Source organism: Pempheris klunzingeri, chromosome 13 (assembly GCF_042242105.1).
Source record: "Pempheris klunzingeri isolate RE-2024b chromosome 13, fPemKlu1.hap1, whole genome shotgun sequence".
NCBI classification, from domain to species: Eukaryota; Metazoa; Chordata; class Actinopteri; order Acropomatiformes; family Pempheridae; genus Pempheris; species Pempheris klunzingeri.
In genome coordinates, this window is record NC_092024.1 from 16,933,836 (window position 1) to 16,956,061 (window position 22,226).

Below are 22,226 nucleotides of genomic sequence, written 5' to 3' on the forward strand. Positions count from 1 at the left end.
ACAGGCAGACTCCGATCACTAACGCAAAACAACAGCATCCTCTCTGCATAGCATTATGACAATACTCCACGAAACACTGGGCAAACACCTCATCACATCTACAAGTCAACGCAGGAATCATAGAGGAAGTTCATGATGACACAAGAGAATCTTAAAAAGTGTAAGGTCACCACTGTAGAGTGCCACAGAGACACTGTGAGCGCCCCAAGAGACATCAGCCCTTTTAGAATAACTAGTTAATGCGTTTGTCCTGCCATTCCCAACATAAGGAATTTTAAATTACGCATTGGTTATGGATCATCTACTTTTCAGGGGTGATTGTTTGTCGACTCCAGATAATATTTTACCTCTGGCCGATGATGTTGAATGCAGATGATAGTTTAACCTTCATCAGGTGAAGCGACTCATAATATGATCCTCGAGTTCAGGGTATTGAGCTTCAGCGTGCGTGCGCGCGCGTGTGTACGTGTGAGCGCGTGCGCGTGTACGTGTGCGCATTGTCGCCCCACACTCAAATCACAATTCATTAATTTCCATATAAACATATAAAACAACACAGAATAAATAAACAAATAAATAAATGCAACAATTAGAATAAAAAAATAAATGAAATACAATAATAATAATAACAAATAAATAAATACAACAATAAAGATAAATAAATAGATAAATAAATAAAGCAGGATCGATGGCGTATGTGACAAATTTAGAAAGACAAACTCACTGTCAATGATTAAATAGCATGCAACCGCTTATAAAACTTCCGCAACGGTACACTGGCTGAGCACATCTGCTCTGCCTCCCTCTCATTTTTGCTCATTCACAGCAGCTTCACAAGCCCGTCTTCTGTTGCTCCTCACTAATGAGCTCCACTGCATCAGCTCGAGGTGCCTTGCTCAAGGGCATCTGTTGACAGAGAGCAGGGCAAGGATACCCGTGTGCACTCCACAAACTGACACTGTCATACATGCTAGCGTCAGTGGGAACTCACAGTTAATCCAGGGCAGCAACAGCTCTGAGGTAAAAAAAAAACAAAAAAAAACTCTTGAGCAAGGCATATAACCCACACCTGCTGGGTATTTCCCAGATATGAATTAAACTACTACATATGAATGAGAAAGTTGTAAGTTCTACATTTCCTGGAAAAACGAAGGCAGAAAATGAGTGGAGTTTCGTGTGTTGGCCACAGAAAAAGAAACAAGCATTATTTAGGGTCAGATTAGAGAAAGCAGTCTGACCTTTTAACCACCATCGTGCTGCAACACCTGCTGCAGGCATCTGGGTGATCAGCTGACGTTAACTACGGTGGGCTGACATCAAGTTTCTCAGGTGCAGCGGTCACAATGGCTCCTCATGAATCTTTGTGTCTGTGTCACATGACTGATATACTGTAGGTGCAGTATTTGCATGCATGTACAGTGCTCACATGCATCTGCGTGCGTGTAATCCTCATTTGAATGTGTTCAAAGTGCGCGTGCCTCGTCGAGGGGTGTGTTTCCACGCCACCGGTCCACTCACCAATGTCACCTTCATGGGCGGCTCCATCGTAGGAGCATCCTTCAGAATGTAACAGATTAGCTTTGCAGGCAGGGATGGTGATGAGGTCATCACTTCCCAAGGTCACACCTACACAAATCTAGCTATAGGCCCACTGGCGTTAAAGCCCCCCCACCTCTTCAGATCCTATAGCGGCTCGACTCTACCTCCAGCCTGCATGCAGATCTGAATGAGGCAGAATAAGCCACATCCAACAGGATAAGCCTTATTGTAATACTCAGTGATAGAACAGGCTGCTCGGGCCCCTTTAGGCTTCCTTTGCTCTGTGAGCTGACTTGTATTACAACACACTGTATGTCACTTATACTATTTCTGTGCTCCTATGGACTTTTTAATCCCTACACGCATCCCTACATTTCAGCATGCTGCATAGTGGCAAGCTCTGTCAAGCAATGACTGATGATCAGGTCAGCTCTTTTAGATTCTATCACTTCCAGTGCTCATATATTTGAATATGACAAACTGGGTATAAACTATGGGCAAAACTTTCAAGAAATAAAATATGATATAAGACATGCTGAGCTCCAATAGCACTCTCAAGTCTCAGGCCCATATTCTGTCCCTGCCTGTCTGCTGGTGTCACTGTGCGACATTCACCAAAGTAGTGACTTTGTTCACATGATATAGTCACTGACCGCTGAGCGTTATTTTCAGTTTGTGGACAAACACAAAGAAGCATTAAGCATTTGTTGTTACAGTTCTCGGCCCGTGCATCTGCAAGAAGAGGAGTCTCTCCTCTTGGGGTTGGGCAAATGTTCAGCATTAATGCAGCAAGCATGCAAAAGATGGACATGTACAATAGCTACATATATTTGTGTACTAATTTTCCTCCACTGATTCTCTACAGTGCTACATCTCTTTCCGTATTCCTCACCCCTCAGGAGACAATGAAGGCATTGAGGCAAATCTGTTTCCACAGCTTGTGAATAAGAGACAGCCAGCTTTGTTTTGCACGAGTGTGCGCACACGCATATGCATGCGGGACAGATAAAGAACAAATGTGTTTGTGTGGTATTTGTGTACCCATGTGCAAATGTGCGTGTGCATGTGTGTGAGAAGCCTGCGTCATGCGTTTGCCATGTGAGTCACTTGCTCTTGCGTGGGGCTTTAAGTAGTGAGTAAGAGCCCTCTACTCCTTCGTCTGTCTCCGCTCTCGCTCTCTGGGGCCCAAGCACACAACCAGAGCTCTGCTGCTTCCGCCTCTGCTGCGAATTCATCTCTGCCCATCGCCCAACAGGTTGTTATATCAATAATGAGCGCTCACAATCCACTGTGTGTGTCCATGAGTTTGAAATGTGAGAGACGTTCAAAGGGAGACAAACGTGAACACGATCGCCTGCCTGTTATTCCAGAAAAGCAACGAAACAAACAAGCGCATTTTTTTTCCTTCTCCTTCACCATCGTCTCTTTACTGTCAGAAATCTCAACACTATGAGACAATTCAGGCTGTATTTGAATAATAGCTCTGTCCAGATCTGTCTTCTCTGGTGGCCTGCTGGGATAATTGCAGGTGAGCCGTGGAGGAGATGGAGAACAGCAGTGCAGCCAGAGATAAGTAAACACACAAGTGACGTCTGCGGTTGGTGACTAATGCTGTAGTGACTCCTGTACCCTCTGCCTTTCTTCAAGACTGCTGGAATAAAGGGTGCTGTGAAGGATAAACCGGCTAGCACTAATTGTTTCCTCTGAGCTGTAAATCATGGAAAAATATTCTTAATCCAAACAGGATATCACTGTTCATAGTGTGCACATTCCATATTTGTATTATTTTGGTAATGTGCCATTGTTTGTCAAGATGTGAACAGATTTAGAGCCCTTATTCTTTTGCTTTGTTATTTTTTAAGCCTTCAGTGTTGTGGGAGTTCTTTTAGGGTGCTTTTACATGGCAAAACAAAAAAAACCAACAAAAAACAGAAAAACATTTTTAGGTTGCATCGTGCAGCTGTTTTTTGGACTTATTCCACCATCTAGTGGTAGTGCATCTGCTGTTACATACCGGGGCTGCACACTTCTGAAGATGCATCCTAATAATTGAGATCACAAGAGGTCAGTAAAAACACATTTGTCTTTACTAACAGCAGTGCATAGGAGAAAAATGTGGTTTACAGTAATGAGCATATGGTGCAGACATGAAATATGCATCATTCGCACTCTTGATTAACTTTATTTTCAGAAACACAAAATAAAAAATTGTTAATGCACAAAAAAAAATCAGTACAATTCAACAAAAAAAAAGAAGTTTTGAGTGAAACTATATTGGCACAAAAACATAAGAAAAGTGTTCATTTGGACACAGACAGAGGTAGAGATACAACACAGAGAGGAATTACAAAGTACAACACTGAAGGCAATTCAAAGTTCACTTTGTAGATTTACAAATAAAATTAAACACTAAGAGATTAAGAACAACTGTGGAATAAAATTACTTCATTAAATAGTATCTTATTTGACGTCTGTAACACCTTGTTCATCGGGAGGTTACTGTCATGTTACCAGTTTTTCTGTATTCTCCTGGCAGACGGAGAAATAGAATTCCTCCTCTTCAGCATTTCCATACAAACGAGGCCCACGAGGGAAGGCGTGTATGAGGAGTCTTCACTTTGGAATGTTTTTCATTTAATGCACTTGACCCTGTCTTGAAAAGCAGCACCACTTACGACCATTCAACACTTGAGACTTGAACATCCTCGTCCTACGTGGCTCCATCGTCGTCCTCCTCTTGCTGTGGCAGGCTGCCGGGACAGGGCTCCATGGTCACAGCGACGCCCATGCCGCTGCGTCCAACAGGCATGTCGGTGATGCGCGTCCATTCGTTTCTATCGGGACAGTAACACTCAACGCTGGACAGGAAGCCGTGATGGTTAAAACCTCCTGGATGGACACACACACACACACACACAACATGCTTAATGAAGCTGTTAATAAACCAATTAGGAAACGGTTCAACAGTTGTATCGATGAATAATTAAATGCAATTATTTGTGGCTTTAGGTAATTAAATTTTGCAACTGATTTTCCAAGATTTAAAAAAAAAAAAAAAAAGGCGAATCTTGCTTTTTGATTTTCAATTGATTTTATGTACTAAAGTGGTTTGTTATTTCTTCCTAATCTGACACTTCATTTGCTTGCTGCTTCTCTGTTTACTGTTAACATTTGAACCACACTTCACTCTATTTAATTAAACAACAGTGAGTCACATTAGAAATAAAAGTGAGAGCAGCCCACACTGTAGTAACAGAAGACCTCACTGGCCACCTCCTCACCTAACTGTCTACTAATTAATCAGAATTATTCAATTACTTAACGAGTCTGTGTGATTATCACGTCTACATGCACAAACATCATCTAAAATGACATTTTGACATATGCTAGTTACATGAAAGGTTTTTTTTTTTTTAGTATAGCCTTATTACCAAAGGAAAGCGTTTGTGGTAGTGACAGCACACACACGAACATGTTCAGAACTCCATAAGGCTCATTAGAAAGTAACACAGGCTTAGATAAATGACACTGTTTAAGTACTAGAAGAAAACAATAAAAAAAGACAACAAATAAACAGAAAATAGAAATATATTTAAAAATATATCTTAAAAAAACCAAGTGCACGTCATGAAGCATAACACCCTGCTCTTTTTAGTGTTAATAACAGCGTGCGTCATTACAACTGCAAAGCTTTTTTCCCCCTCATTTGACTCAGTTTGAGCTTTTAATCTCTTGTATCTTGATTAGTGATGTTAACTGACCGAGGACAAAGATGCATCCCTGGTGGACTGTGACTCCGTGTGCGCTGCGACAGTACTGCATGGAGGCTCTGGGCTCCCACTGGTTCCTGCTTATGTTGTAACGCTCCACAGAACACAGCTGGCTCCGCCCATCATACCCTCCTATTGCGTACAGGTAAGAGTTCACACACACCAGTCCTGCACAGACAGGCAGAGGGAATTTGAAATAATGGCTTGACAGTTTGGAAGAGTGTGGAGAGAGAGTTAGATGAGAAGATCGATATCACTCTGTACAGTAAAAAAAAAAAAAGCAGTTTAGCATAAAAAACTGAAAACCGAGGGAAACGGCTAACTTGTCTCTGTCTGAAGGGAACATAATCTGTCTGCCAGCATATCTAAAGATCACTTATTATTACAGAAAATCTAACTGATTTGTTTAGAAGGTCCCATTCTGCTCATTTTAGGGTTCATATTTATGTTTGGAGGTCCTACTAGAAAATAGGTTTACATGGTTCAAAAAATACATTATTTTCCTCATAATGGCTGCTGCAGCTGCTGCACTCTCTCCTTCGTGTTACTGGGAGCTGATGTTAGTGAGGAAATAAAAATGGTGGCCTGTGAGGTGGATTCAGAAGGTTTTCAGTTGGCGGGGACAGTCGGCTTGCTGAAGGGCTGGAGGAGGTCACATGATCAACAGATCTAATGGCAAATCTAAACGGTGTGTTTTCACACACATTTTCTGAAAGGTGGAGCAGGAGAGGGGACTGTCTTTTCTCATAGTTTGGAGGTCTCTAGGCACACTGAAGATGTTGAAAAGAGAATAAAAGGTGCATTCTGTATAATATGGGACCTTTAATTTGTGCAAAATACAAAAATACGACAAAGACAGCAGTCCACACACACTCACCCAGTCCACTGCGTATAGTGCTCATGGGTGCCAGCTGGTGCCAGGTGTTAGTGTCGGGCTGGTATTTCTCAGCGGTGTTCCAGCGGTGCTGCCCATCAAATCCCCCCACCACATACAGAGCCCCCCCACAAGCCGCCACCCCAGCACCCAGACGAGCCACCGTCATCGGGCAAACAAAGGACCAGCGGTTAGACTCTGGATCCCACCTGCAAACCAAACAGCAGTTGCAGGGAGTCAGTGGAGTGATCATTTGTTTACAATTGCTAATAACTTCACATATAAGCCAATTAATATAATCAAATTACTGTATCAGTGCTGCAGAACTTTAAAGGATTCAGAGGGCTAAGGCTGTGTGCAGCAGCCTTCTCAATCTACACAAGCACGTCAACTTTAAGTGGATTAGGTTAAGCTGGCAACCATGTTTGGCAACTATTGACAAGCTTTATTTACAGCCAAAGAGGTTGTAACAACACTGAGAGCAGACAGAGACAAGAAAGTCCACATGACTTTGTAGTTCAGCAGACAACTCTCAATACTTAAACTGTTAGGTGTTCACTCAAATGGGTTTAAAGGTCATCATACTGTAAACTACACATCCCATTTAACATATTTCTTAAAGGAATTACTTGATTTTTCCCCAAATAATAAACTTATTTGTTTGAAAGTTGAAAGTTAGATGAGCAGAATAAGATGCATGTTACACATAAAGCTACAGTTATGATACAGTTAGCTTATCTTAGCACTAAGAGCGGCGGCAGGGGGAAACTAGCATGGCTCTGTCTGGAGGTAAAAAGGACGTCTTGCAAATAGCACCTCAGAAAATCACTAATTTATACCTTTATCTTGTTTGTCCAAAAATGTAACGGTAAAAAAGATAAATTGTGGTTTTATGCTTGACTATTTCCTGGCCTGGTGCGGTGACCTGCCCCCTGTGAAACAAGAGATTTTTACAATTGTTGACCTGTAATTAACACTGACAACAAATTAGTATGTTTCATGTTTCAGTCTTTGAGGTGCATCAGGTACATTTTGCTGCTTTGGTCTTAATGCCAAGCTAAACTTACCACTTCCTAGCTCAATCTTCTAATCTACCTTGCAGCAAGAAAGCAAACAAGCGTATCTTTGATGCTGAACTACAAGTACAACTGAGTATCAAAGGAATGTTGAACTATTATTTTCATACTGGAAATTTTGTAAATGCAAATAATGATATAATTATACTGTAATGAAAACAAACTGAATCATGATGAGGCAGGTTTGACTGCATGTTCACTGACTGGTTAATGATTTAAAAGTTATTGGCTCAGTTCTCTGCACTGGGTGTATTTCGGCAGTTAAATGCTGGCAGGAAGGTGGCTGATTGTGCATCAGCTGCCCTCAAGGTTTAGCAAAGTGCCACTCAGAGAAGCACCAAATGCTAAAGTCACTTCTTGGGTCACTGTGCAGACAGTGACCGCGTGCTCTGATCCCTGAAATTACTACAAACCGCAAGTCAAACTTCAGTGATAAAAAACAACAAACAATTTCAATTTAGCACACTTTATACATTGAAAAAGGAGGTTTGGCTCCCTGTTGAACCTCTTTAAATGTTGCTTGGATTCATTTGGGAAGCATCCTCAAGAGCAGAGCCTGTTCTGCTGAACATTGTTACAATAAGACACTCTAATCTCCTTTGACGTGTTTCACGTTGAATTTTCATTTCAATAGTTTCATCAGCTTTCATTATATTTAGCAGCCTCTCATGAAACGACTTTCAAGTCGCATCTTACGAATTCTAATAATTCTCTTGTGACGATATTCAGAAATCTATACCCTTCAATATAAAAAGGGACTGAGGTTACATTTGAAGCTCGACTCTTTTGATATGGAAAAAACTAATAGCATCAAAAGAAACCATCATTTGGCTTGACTTGAGTTTTTTTTTGTTATTAATTGAGTTAAAGTGATTTATAACCGCATTAAAACTCCTCCCTGCTTTGCGATGGCATCAACAAGATGTAAAGAATTCCCGACAGGATCGACTCTCCTGGGAGGTGTGTCTCAACATGTTTAGAAAAAGCCTGTGTTGTCGTCTAATTAGACTAAGAGGAATACCTGCACACTCTCTTTACTTTGAATGGCAGCTATTCCTTTCATCCCTCTCATGTCATTATCCATACTTACACTGAGGTACGGTAAACGCACGAAAGAATGTGTGTATAGGGAAGAAAAATCCACGGCCATTACATTTATCCTTGTAAATAATATGCCATTAAAATCAAATTACTTCTTCAGCACCTAGTTAAAGATATAAATCCTCATACACACACACTCACAATGAACACCTCAGAAATGCCTCACCTCTCGACTGTATTGTGATGTGTGGAGCCCTGGGAACCTCCAACTGCATATATGCAGCCGTCCACCACGCCCACCCCGACCCTGTTCCTGGGGATGTTGAGGGAGGCTCGCTGGCTCCACTGGTTGGTCATCGGGTTGTAGCAGCACAGCACGCTGGACTCTGTGTTGTTTTGAAGCGACAGGTTCCTGCCTCCAACCTGGTTTCACAAAAAGAGGGATTAGAAAAGAGATTATTAAAAGTAGGTTATATGATTGCACTGGTAAATATCAACTGTACACAGAAACGTGCCTCTGTCTTGTACCGTATTGCATCATAACATGATTGAGTTATAATGTACTGCATCATTTCCCGTTTTCAAGTGTTTTATGACATTTCATTGGTGGAAAGACATGAGTGGTGCAACTTACAGTGTAGAGCAGTCCAAACAGCGCACAGGCTCCCAGACCGCTGCACGGAGACCCCATGTCAGCCAGTTTTAGCCAGACGTTGTTCCTGGGGTCATAAGCCTCCATGGAGGCCAGTGAATGCTGCTGGTAACTGAACAGAGACAAGGAAATGGTGAGTGGGTGGTTTACTGTAAATGTTCTCTTGTTTTTAGATGCATTGTTTAAAAAGTATGCATACTGTAAGCACTCAGCGGAGAAAGACCCTGAGGAACAGACCGATAAGTTAACATGCTGATGTATGTGTGCACTTTATTCTAAACTTAGGAGCAGAGATTGGTTCATATGAAGATGAACATGCTGCACATACTTTTTGATTCTGTGCTTTTACACCAGACTTATAGCAAAAATGATGTAAATTAAGGATTCTATCACAATCCAAACGCTTTCTAGTCAAATGATTGCACAAAAAACATTCCCACCTGTGTTTTATGACAGAGGTCAACCTACAGTTTGCCACTTTAAATAAAAGGCTTAGCAAACAGCAGGGTGCACATAGGAACCCAAAAAGCATGGCACCACTGCATGGAAGAGAGAGTAGATGACCACTGGGTGGCAGACTGAAGCGCTTTCTGGATCTGTGATGTACTTTGCATCCAACATGAAAAAAGAAATACATGGCAAGCTGCTGCCAGATGTTGACAACTATACTGTGAGCACAGTCATTCATTAACAGACACGTCATAAAGTGGAATCAATGAAGTCACGAGCATGAAGTGTTGTTTCATAATGTTTCTGATTATCAGTATCAGATATAGGAACCAAAGTGTTTGCTATGGCCAACAGGTTATCTGACACCAAGTGTGAGACAATAATACATCACAGACCAGACAGTGTTGTTGAGGAAATGATATGAGACAACTACCCGCCGGCCACATAGATGAGCTGAGTTCCACGGTTAGGTGCAGGAGGCAGCTTCCTTAGTGTCATATCCTGGAAGATTTTAGACAGGAAGTCCTTACAGGAATTGGCCTGGAGTTGTAAGAAAAGACAGAAAATTAAAACTTGTAAAGAGTTTCTCTCTGGCTTTTTTCTCATCTGTCTATTCAACTCCATAGCAAGAAAACATAAAGCAAGCCTGCAGTTTACCTTGCTGAGGATAGGGCAGGACAAGAGCTGGTTCTTTAGGAACTTAGGAGGCAGCGCGTAGATATGAACTGCATTCAGGAGGGCATGTAGGTACTGAGCTCTACCTTCCATGTCCCAGCGGACCCAGTCTGTACAGGCCTTATACACCTGGCAAGGATTTAATTAGACATATAGGTGGGTTGTTAAGTACATCTAGATACACACCGGGCTTCAACAACCAAAAGAAAATGATAGTAAAAAGCACAATGTATGAGTTGAAAATCGCAGAGCACACAGTAATTACAAAATGTTCCTTACATCCCTACCAGATCATTTTGAATTGGTTATTTTACTATCACATACCTCAGACTCACAGAGCACCTTTAGGCTGTCCTGACTGATGAGATCAAGCAGCTGGCAGTGAGAGAGGCTGAAGAACTCATCTTCTTTAGTCACCTAGGACAGACACAAGAGCATGGTCAGATGAAGGCATACTGACTGACTGAATATTCCCATTTTACAGATTTTATGTTCTTATGCGCATATCTTTTCAAGTTTAAGTATTATCCAGTGTGAATCAAGGAGTTGACAGGTAAGCATTAGAGGCAGAAATTATAGACGTGACACAGTCAGAGAGCAATCACACTCTCACAAAGGTGGTTTTAATCACTTCTAAAAAAGAGGCAGGAATGGAGAGAAAATGTCAAACCTACTGACAAAAAATAAGCATAATGTACTGGTACTATGATGCAACCCAAGTGGAAACTTTGACCTTGGCTCAGTTTAAGAATTTATACTGCAGTTGTACTGTTCCCACAATTACCATACCACATAAGCACAGCATGTAATATGACTTATTCAGTATTGAGGATACACATACCAACCAATGAGCCACGCCGCTAATTCGTGACTAATCAGCCATAGATAAAAAATGCACATAATCAGCAATGTTCTGTGAGCTACTACCTTCTACATGCAGCCTATGTAGGGCCAATCAACATCTGTAAGAGCTAAAGACAGAATGAAAAGTGCTACAGCTTGACTGCTGACCCCATGCCTGTCGGGGGGCTTTGGTTCAGGCAGAGATGGCCTCACAGTTTGACATCAGTGCTGCGCTGGGAGCACTGAGGAGCCGAGGTTGATGGAGAGCAGACTGGCAGCAAGTGAAAGCAAAGCAAAAGTTCAGGAGAACTCATTCTAGATCAATGATGCCTGATCTGGTGGAGAAAAAGGTGTGTCGCAAGTAAATGACCTATGTACATTTTATACTTGAATAAATGCTTTATTCTTTAGGGATCATAAACTTGCCGATTCTCTTTTATTTCAATTAGACTAAACTGTGCAGCTGTCAGCCAGGGGGGCACAACGCGCTGCCCCAAGCACTTCTCATGGGGCTCTGACCAGAGCAGTGGGGCCCTTCAATGATGAAATGGATAACTGGAAAGCAACCAAATGCGTGCAGCATTGCGCAAGAACAACCAAAGAGTCCCAGTCCTGGAGCTCTCTCAGGGTGACACATCCTCCTGCATGGGACTGTCACTGATTATGTTGAACATCACTTCAACATCTTCAGTGGTTTCCTCCTTTTTCTCATGTGGAAATTACATTGCAGGAGTGTGTCAAGGCAAAAAACAATTAACCCAATCTGAATATATTTCAAAAGGGAAAATTGTGTGCTCGTGCTCTCTGCATTTGCGCCTCACCTCGTTGAAATGTGTGTTGATATACTCTCGGCTCTGCTGGTGCAGCTCCGTGCAGCCGATCTCCTCTGCAAAGCGTGCAATGCCGATGACATTAGCAGGCTCCAGGTGGTTAGTGAGGAAATCGCAGCATGCCTTAGCAACGTCCTCCATCTGATACCTAGCGGAGAAGAAAAATTTACTACTTCACGTATATTCACTTACAATATTATTTTAATGCATTTAACTGGTACATCCTGACAGATAAAAAGTGTCAGAATAAAGGCAAACCTGTGTCTATTTCAGATTTCAACTCTTTTCAGTGACTCAGTGTTATCTTTTTATCCACGGTGTGTTGCTGCTTAAATACTCGATGTTTACCTCATTGCAGCCAAAAGAACGTGCAGCACACACTTCTCCCCCACAGTGATGTTGGAGGTGTAGGCAAAGTCAATAAGTCTTCCCACCACCTGGGGGCAGACATCACGCAGGGTGACCTCCGAGGCACGGCACTCTTTGAAGCTGCTGGTGAACATGGCTCTGAAGTAGGGGCTACAGGAGGCCAGTACCACCTTGTGCACCTGGATAAAAAAAAGTTTTTGATACACTGCACTGAGGTTGATAAAATAAACCAAAACTTTATTTATTTCACTCTTCTATCTTTCACTGCGCCGCCGCTTGCAGGATTGCAACAAAAATTCCCCTGCAGCCAAACAAGCATTTTCCACCATTGTAAAACTGTAAAATAGACCTTTTAAATTTGTTGACAGAACACCTCCAGCTATAAACATGGTCAATCATTACTCTTTGTACTGCATCTTTTTAAATCATGGGAGTATCATCTCTCTAAAACTATTCCAAAGCCTAGAAAAGTGTTTTTTTTTTTATTTTATAATAAATATAAATGCATGATTGCAACAACGCAAATGTTGTGACTGTTTAATTTAGAGGGTGTCTCACCTTGAAGTCCACCGTCCGGTCCTTATACGCGACATGCAGCACCAGGTCACACAACATCTCCTGCCGTCTGAATTCCTCCATGACCTTTAAAGATCTGGAAGCGTGGGTCTCTACCGTGTAGTCAAGATACCCCGATCCATGCATGGAGGGAACCGCGATGGCCGAGAAATCCGTGCCGCGCGTGAGGCGTTTCTTCCTCATGGGGCAATGCATTCTGGGAGAGAGGAAGAGAAGTACTCCAGATACTTTGTGAGCGATTACCTGTTCAGCCTTACAGTCTTCTACAGTTCAAAGCTTTTAGTTCTTATCCCATTGGGGTCAGACTGTCAACAGAGAAAATTCCCTTAGTCTTTCATTGATGTAAAGGCTCCCATGAGCAGATGTCCTTAGTTCCTCCATTTTGCCTAAAAATCGAATCGAATCAGTAAGTAGACATCTCCCTGGAAATTAGGGGTGTGGGCAGTGAAATGGTTCTTTCCATTGGTGATCCCGGCCACAGCCAGCAGGCAGAGCAAGCAGTCCAGAGAAAAGTTCAGTTGCTACATGAAATACGTTTAGCTCATACGTGTCTCTGCATAGATGCGGTGGGTAAACAAACTTGCACACTGGTTCCTCCTCCACAGATCCAGGCTCCAACATGACTGACAGCCTTTGAATGAGGATGAGACAGTTTCCAAGTCAAACCATGATCATTAACTTGCTCTTGGTCCAGATTTGACAGGTTTCAGTGTTTTGAAAGTAATCCATTCTGACATTTCAGAGACTCCTCTGCAATTCAGTGCTCCACAGGAAAAGGAGAAGTGGTTGTCAAATGCATGTAACTGCACAATCAGACGAATCCTGGCAGGGATTCCTCTAACCCTGTCTGTTGAGAAGCTTATCCTGCAAAAACGAGAAAAAAAACCAATGAGCTTCTAGTGGTTTGAAAAGAAGCTAATGGAACAATGTAAATGTGTTAGTTTTCCCTTGTGTGTCTCTGTGGGGGTGTGCGAGTGTCACACACTCAAGGTTTCACTTCCTTGCAGCTAAAATAGAAAAGACGTATTCACTTGAACTGCCTTACACCACCGTTTACGGCCAAGGCCTCTGTGTTTTTAGCTTGGTTTATTCAGAAAAAGATTTTATTCAACAACTTCACAAGTAAAATAACCTCATATTCAGTCTGAAAAGGGCTAATCTGGAATCAATGCGCCAATCTACCATTTTTATCTTCTTGATTTCTAAAGAGCCATTTAAAATAGAGAAGCTAGGGGCCTTAATATGAGGAGCAAATAAGATATAGAAAAGCTTACCCCTATAGACTGAGATCTGACAAAATGGTATCTATTCTAACAATGTTGACACTTGGAAAAATGCCCTACTATGTTTTTAATACGCTCAGTGGACAGGTTATATGTTTGTAAGATTTACTCCGATAAGCAAAACAAATGTTATCAATACAAGATCACAGGAGAGCCGCAACAACTAATGGTTTAGTCTACCGAAAGACAATCAATGTGCAACTATATTAATAATCTATTTAAGCAAAAATGCCAAACATTTCATGGTACCAAGTCATCAAATCTGAGAATTTGCTGTTTGTCGTGGGCTTATAATATAGTAAATTTTATATTTTGGGTTTTGTATTACGAGTCGGACAAAATGCCGCAGCAGTACTTACTGTGTGTGATGGACGACTGTTGGATGTTTTAGAGATCAAACAATTAATTGAGAAAATAACTGACAGGTTGAGCTGGTTCAGTCCTTCAACAACAAGTTTGATAAGTGGCCTGTTGGCATCGGCTAAAACCTTTTCCTTCCTCGCTTCTTCAACAAGCTCAGCAGGAACAGGAGACGGTTAACAGTCACACGCAAAGACTGTGATTCACAGAGGAGTGACTGAGATTCTGCCAACAGCTGATAAAACTATATGAAACACACATTTAAACTATTTAGAGAAGCACAAGTTATGAATGAATTCCTACCAGACGCCAGAGGCTGTCGCTGACCAAACACTCCACTGTTTCCCTAAAACACACTCACTCCTGTTTTTCTCTTTATTCTCACAGCAAGTAGAAATAACCCCTCCCTTACGTTGGAGCAGACTAGTGTCATCCTCCTGTTAACTGGAACCTGTTTGACTGTCCATTCTCAAATAGTAAAGGAGACAACTTTGATGTAATAGGAGAGCAGTGAATTAAGAGCACACAACCTTTCTGCATTCATCGTCGATAATCCTAAAATTGGAAAAATGTAAGTAACGAACAGTTATTTAAAGGATCTTCGCGATGCCCTCAGGTATAGGAGTTTAACATAATTACTGTACATGGGTGTAAATGGTGTACCTGTGTCTAATGAAACACTAATTAAGAGTCTCATTAGATTGTTGTCAATTAATAAGCCCCTCAAGTACAAGAGGAACACCCTCAGCATTTAGCACATGTCAACTAATAACTAGAGTCTGACTGATACTCTGAGATCGCTATCAATACAATTGAGAGTGAGGGAAAAAAAAAAAGAAAGAGATATCAGCTGATCTTTGTTTTTGGAAAGAGCAGTTTGACATTTGAGGAAACAGGCGCATTCACTTTCTTGCCAAGAGCATAAAGACGAGGAGCAGCAGGAAACAGCCACAGCTGGAAATACGCTCCTCCGAAGATACACATAAACACCTCTGTGAACCGCAGGTCGCAGGAGCTCGCAGAAGAGCTTACACACCCCCGTGCCGCATCTACCAAACCCAAATGTCAAGTAGGTTGATTCAACATGTTGAACGACCCCGGCGCATGCTCGCCTACGTGCTGCCTGGAGAAAAATAATTCAGCTTGTCCTGTCCAAGTTTAACACAATCCACCTACGGCGAACACACTATATCACATTAGTTTAATCTACACAAAAAACAAAGTGTTAAAAAAAGGGAATATATTTTGGTGGGTAGAAATGAAATGAAATTTGGACAGAGCCAGCTGGCTGTTTGTCCCTGCTTACAGTCTTAATGTTAAGCTAAGCTAACCAGCTCCTGGATTGATTTTCTCTTCTCAGGTTCAATAGGAAAGCGAATAAGCTGTTCCTTTAACATAAACACATAACATATTTGATAAAGAGCCCTAAATTTGCTTATCAAGGAATTGTGAACATCACACAGTATGTACCGACTAACAGGTTTTGTACTGCAGGTCAACCTTCACTTTGATGAATAAATGAATTTAACTCCATCTACAGGCCTCAGTTGTCCTTATTGGCTGTCCCTTATAGCATGAGGGTAGACAACGTGTCTCTGACCAAGACCGGACAGACCAAGTATGACAGCTTAAACAGTTTTTCTACCACAACACTTTTGCAAGTCTGTGCTGCAACTGTACTCAGCTGTAATATCGCTGCGACTGATGTTGCCGTTACAGGTTACAGATTAACAAATATCAAAAATATCTCTCATTCTCTTCCTTTTATTTCTTATTTATACTTCCTAAGTTTGGATTTTTTTTTTACACTGAATTCAAAATTGCAATGCTTGAGAATTACATACAAATTCCTGAAATATAGGGTGTTTGACATTTGACTTGTAGCATGTTTCTCTGCACGAGGCAGAAAACACTCTGCAACTGCAAATCCAGCAAACATGGAGTCTGTGCATTCCTCAGAGCGTCACTCGCTGCTGCAGCTTGAAGCAGAACAAATCACTCGAGTTAGAGACCAAGAACCGACTCCTGCTGCGCTTCCTGTTAGCTACACTACGGTTATCTGCTGAGAGAATCAATAGCAGCAGATCCATTTTTAGCATGAAAGAGACAAAAACCTGATCCTACATGTGACAAATGCTGCTCTGACCCTCTGAGAAATGCAGGAATACTTGCAGCTTGTGGCAGTTTGGTGTTAACTTTACAATCATTTGTTTGCCTGTGCCAATACCGAATATTGTGTGTGTGTTTTACTAAGCAAAGGACAGGAAGGTCATTGCTGGTTTGGTCTGAAGTAGTGCAGCTTTGCAGAGTTGCACAATCAAATCTGTTCAGCCTCGAGCTCCTTCACCTCTCACACAACAGTCAGTTTCTGCTGGTCATATGACCAAAAGCTTGAGACGGAAAGGGAGGGAGAGCGATGGAGAGAAAGACAGAATTTGAAGGGAGCAGCATACAGTCAGCAAGGGAGAGAAGAACAAAGTGGGAGAGGAGTAACATAACTCTCAATTTAGCTGGAGGAAGATTTACGGGGGACAGATCAGCTCAAGGAGGGAGTGAAAGAAGGGAAGCGAGAGTCATTAATACAGTGGGGCTACTCAGTTTTCCATAAAGGGCCATTGTGCTCGGATATGTCGGCCTGTCCTGCTCTCCTGATCAGGCTTTAAGGGGGTTAACAGTGAATGACTGTGTAAACACAGTGCGCAGAGCTTGGCTACTATATAAAGCATTGCTCAAGCCTGCAGGAACACTGTGAGAACACTGTGACACTAGTTATGTGCGGTTTGTTGATTTCTGCTCAGCTTCAAAACGTCTGTTTGCAGTCACGCAGATTTGCGGGGCTTCATTGATAAAAAAAAAGGCATTTTGACTCAGAGTCCTTGATTCAGTTGCTGAATAAAAATTCAGTGGCGTTTATGGGATGAAATTTGTACTTTTCAGACATTAGAAATAAAAACAGGAACATTGTAACTTGCTTATTTTGGCATCAAGATTGTTTTTCATAAACCACAGGCCTGGCTTAGAGCAGAATTAATAAGAAGGAACAAGGGAGGCAGAGAGGGAGAGTTAACCATTTACAGACTGTTTCAGTTGGCAGATGGCAGACAGCACTCTGTGGACACGTCAGTCAGCATACGTACAGCACACTGCAGGACGTGAGGACACTCTGGCTTAACCTTTGGCAAGATGTTGTCTGAAACTGCTGAGCTGTAATGACTGCACTACTTTTTACTGTGTTTTCTAACAGCAGTGACACAACTTCTTCTGCCATGTCATCCTTCAGCTGCCCCGACAGCTGACTGGGGGGTCAAAGGTAGCTGATGTCAAATCCTTCATCAGAGAAGCACTCTGTTATTTAAGAGTCACAACAGTGTGTAACTGAGAGATCCCCATTATATTTTAGGAACGATACACAAGTTTAAAAAGTTCCTCTGAAGACATTTCATGGTGAAAAAGCTACACACTAACTACTGTAACCTAAAATAACACTTGTCCAACGCTGCCACAAACCCACCCCATCAGAAACACTACAATCACAGTGCGCTGCTAGACAAAGAAAATTCCTTTGTTATCTGTGGGAAAAAGTTGCCCATATGAAGGTTTGAGAACATGCTGAACAAACATGTCACTGACACGTGCTCTGCAACACAAAAACAGTTCTTGTTCAATGATCTTGTAGTTTAACACTCTGCAGTGTGTTAATTGACTGATTGTTTCAGCTTTGGCTCAATATTACTTCATAGGTGTTTCGTCCTCTTTTTTGATGATGAGTGAGGTTTTATTTTCCAGCGGGAGCTCACAGAGGGTATTCAGGTGCATCTGGAGCTGAAAGAATTATTCTAACGCTCAATTTGACTCTTGATGGATAAACATTTCCATAATCGATTCATGATTCAAGCGAAAATACATCAACAGCTGATGTTTTGGCTTCTCAGATTTTCTTTAGGTTTCCTTAAAGTGGGTTTTGGATTATTGGTCAGACCCCAGGGAAGATGTTGCATTAGGCTTTAATAAATTGTTTCAAAACTTTTAGTGGTTTTTGATGATTTAAAGAGCAAACAATTCATCAACTAATCAATGGGATGTTAGGCTCGGTTTAATTCGGCATTCGTTTAGGGCTACTAACAGTTATTTTCATTATTCATTATTAACATGTGATTGTTTTTCAATCAATGGTTTGATCCATTAAATCCCAGAAAATAGATGAAAATGCTTGTCAGTTTCTAAAAATGGTCAAGTTGCTTGTTATGTTTGCACACACACACACACACACACACACACACACACACACACACACACACACACACACATCACCAAATATCTAATTTACAATGATATCACATATAACAAAGGGTAATGCAACAATTTATCTAATTGGAGAAGCAGGAACCACCAAATGTTTGGACGTTTTAGCTTGAAAAATGACTATCTGATTACATGACTGAGAGTTTCCGCTCAACTTTTTTCGTAGAATAACTTTTTTTCCATGAGGATGTTTCAGAAACGTAACAACTGACTGAGAACAAATAATCACATGTCATGTCTCCGTTTGACACTCAGCTCTGGGTAAAACAGAAAGAAAAGCAAAGAAGACGGCAACAGTTTCATTTCCCTCTCAGGAGTCTGCGCACTACAGAGGAAACAAGCTGAATGGATCGGTAACAAAATAATAAGCCACCGGATATGTGAGAGTACCCTGTACAGAAATAATAAGAAGTGGTCAGAAGTAACACAACAACTGTCACGAGTGCTGCTGTGAGACTACACACACGCACACACACACACACACACACACACACACACACACACACACACGCACACACACGCACACACACGCACACACACGACAACCATATTGGATACTACAGTGATTTCTCCAAAGGGCGCGTCCACTCAACATGTGAAACTCTTGGACACTTTAGTCATCGTGTCAGCTGCAGATTCACTTACGGAAAGCTGCTCCTCAGCGGCGGCTGACTGACTCCAAATCACATGGAGACGCTTCATACCAGAGAAGCCTCTCCGGGAAGTTTACGCACGGCTTGTCCGGGCCACAGGAGATGTCCCCCGGCCGCTGACTGAAGCATCTGAGCCCTCGTCCAGAAATCGTCAGATCTTCACGGTAAAAAGTCTCAAATTAAAATGTGCGAGGCTGTGAGCGTCGCCGCTGCTCTGCGTCGCAGCGAGCGCACGTCCAGAGGGCTGAGGTGGTGGAGGTGGTGGTGGTGGTGGGGAGGAATTTCTGCATCAACATGACTCTGCAACTCTGGAGGACACTGCAAACGGTGTGTGGCGCAATACGCACATACAGAGACCTACATGGCAGCTAGTCAGGAGCAGCATTCCTCAAAGTGAAACCGAAGCTCGGCCTGGACAGCTTGAGGAGTTATAGCGCCGAAACTCACCAGCAGGAGCTTCATTTTAAGTATGCCCCAATGAGTCATTGGGTCTGAGGGCGAAATTTTTATCTTTCAACAAACAATAAAACCTACAATAACACGTAGAACACTTAGGGGATTAAGGAAAAGGCACTTTATCAACTGATATCCCAGCTGGATGTTTTGGATTAGATTAGACCCACACTGGAAAATGGCAGCGATCAGACAAACAGCACCACTGAGTGTGATATAGTCACTGTTAAATTACTTTTAAGGGAGTGTATATAGTGGAAGCTTTCCAACATGACGACCACAAGGTAACACAAGATGATCACAAGAAAATCACTACTGACAGTGAGAAATAAAAAAGAACAAAATAAAACAAAAGTAGTAAAAAGTCATGAAAGCACACCATTAAACATAGATGTATAAATAGACAAGACCAAGCAGAAATGTTGCAGCACATTTTGACTATAAAAAAGTATATCTACTTCCCGTTATGCTTCTTTCTATAAAAAGTGAGTCCAAACTTCATCGAAATTTCCTTGTTTGGACATAAGCCACAGTGGGAGAGACCAGTTTCCAAATAAACACAGCTGGGGAGATTCTGGCAGCTGTTTATGCAACCTCACTCCCATAACTTTGATTACTTGTTTCCAAAAAGGAAAAAGTGAAGAATGATCTCATATTGAGGGGAGGAAAGCAGTTGCTTCGTTTATACACATCAACGGTAGTTTTTTTTTAAGTTTAATTGGTGTATAAATAAAGGCTGCTTGTGTGTAATTTTGCAGTGTGAAATTTGCCTGCTGCACCCACCTCCATCACTTTTTGAGCCACTTGTCTTGGTCATCATCTCAGAGGAGCTCTCATTCTCTCCCCTTGCTCCACCTGCATGGAGGACCTCCAGGTGTTGCCACACCAGCTGGGAGATGTAGTCCCTCCAGCGAGCCTACATCTCCTCAGAGTCTCCTCCTGCTCAGTGCTACCTGGAAATCCCCCAGAAGGGAAGGAGGCGGCCAGGTGGGCAGAACGGCAGTTTGTGACCGTTGGTGAGGACTGGACCACACGCTGGTGATTTGTTTGAAAAAGTAACTGTCAACTCAAGGTCATCTTACTATTTTTTTTGTAGCAGGTGTAGTTTGCTCCCCTCTTGTGACCTCTTGACCCTCAAACTTAAATTCTAGCCACTAATTAAGATTGTGAGATATAGTCGAAAGCGTTTCTAAAGTCAAGAATACATTTTCACACTCGTAATCGCTGTCTGACGAAATCCATGTATATCCAAATTTGGAGATTTTTTGAATTGTTCAGATAAACTGAAGGATTATGTGTCCTTTTTATATGTAAAGAATTTACTGAGTTAAACAAACTATTTAAAAAGTAATTGAATTGCCTGAAAAATGCATTCCCACAAAGGTAAAAAGAGAGCGGTTTTTCGTAGCTCATGAAAAATGAATGATTTGGGGTTAACTGGTTTTCACAGGACATCGACATCCTGTTGGAAGATGTGGTCTGAATGATCTTTTTGTCCCTGAGATACATAACCCCGTCTATTTGGCGTCACGGCCCTCTCCCACCTCGGCTGCTATCTTTTTTTCAGTTCGAGAACACAATCCTAGACATGTAAGTGCTCATCCTGACCACATCAAACGCAGATGTACCTTGATATCCTGTCCGTGGATATCTCGAACAATAGGAGAGGTGACACGCCACACCCTTGGCAGATGGCCACATTGTATGTGCATGACTTAACTCTGAGAAAACAAACACGGCTCTCGCTCTGAACACACAGGGGCCTGTGTGACTTGCAACAGCAAATGAGAAACTCCCCTTCTCCAGAATACTGTACTGTCAACACAAGCTTGTCCCAGCTCTTCAAAACCCATGCAGACTTGTTTAGCAGCCCCCCCCCAGGATCTCTCGCTCAGAAGAGGACGCATGAATTATGTTTGCTCTACATCCCTTTCACACCAGCAGACGCTGAAAGCCGTTCATCGTACATGTGAATTTCTTTGTGGTATCTACAGTGAGCACGCTTTCAAACTTTAATCAAATCTGTCCGCGTTTGTAGCACGTTTCACACATGGGTATGTTTTTGCACTGCAGCATATTTCCGTCAAATGTCAAGTTAACATTCAGGAAGTCGGCATGTTCTCATGACAATGTTGTTACCCACATGTCTCACACCACACCCACCAACAAGAGCAAGAAAACCAAAGTGAATTGCAGATACGATGCCAGGGCAAGTTGCATCATATCATGATAGTGAGGCGACTGCACACTGTACACACATAGTTTACTGGCTGCAGATTGTTTGTGATTCTCAGTGAAAACATAACAGCAAATTCATGAAGGATTTGGGCATAGTGGAGAGTGATGACCAGTGTGCCCGAATTAAGCAGCTATTTCACTGTGAAATTTGATATACAATATACAATATAATATTTCACTCCTGTTTTGACTTTCTTATCTTCTATCTGTTCGTCAGATGTTGCTTTAAGGTACTTGTTTTG

At 42.0% G+C, this 22,226-nt stretch overlaps 1 protein-coding gene across 2 annotated transcripts; it reads right to left on the reverse strand.

The window, feature by feature from the left end:
- Window positions 1–3,649: 3,649 nt before the first annotated feature.
- On the reverse strand, window positions 3,650–20,139 carry keap1a (kelch-like ECH-associated protein 1a). 2 transcript variants are annotated; one of them, XM_070842220.1, is made up of 12 exons: window positions 19,286–20,139; window positions 12,678–13,559; window positions 12,099–12,298; window positions 11,742–11,898; window positions 10,402–10,494; window positions 10,060–10,206; window positions 9,836–9,942; window positions 8,935–9,064; window positions 8,527–8,723; window positions 6,187–6,392; window positions 5,301–5,477; window positions 3,650–4,428 (listed from the first exon to the last, which is right to left on the reverse strand). In XM_070842220.1, exons 2-12 carry the CDS (start codon window positions 12,888–12,890, stop codon window positions 4,250–4,252), a joined length of 1,806 nt encoding a protein of 601 aa, XP_070698321.1. In that variant the 5' UTR covers window positions 12,891–13,559; window positions 19,286–20,139; the 3' UTR covers window positions 3,650–4,249. The 2 variants fall into 2 exon arrangements, with proteins under 2 accessions (XP_070698321.1, XP_070698322.1); XM_070842221.1 differs by lacking the exon at window positions 19,286–20,139 and adding an exon at window positions 14,642–14,686.
- Window positions 20,140–22,226: the final 2,087 nt, after the last annotated feature.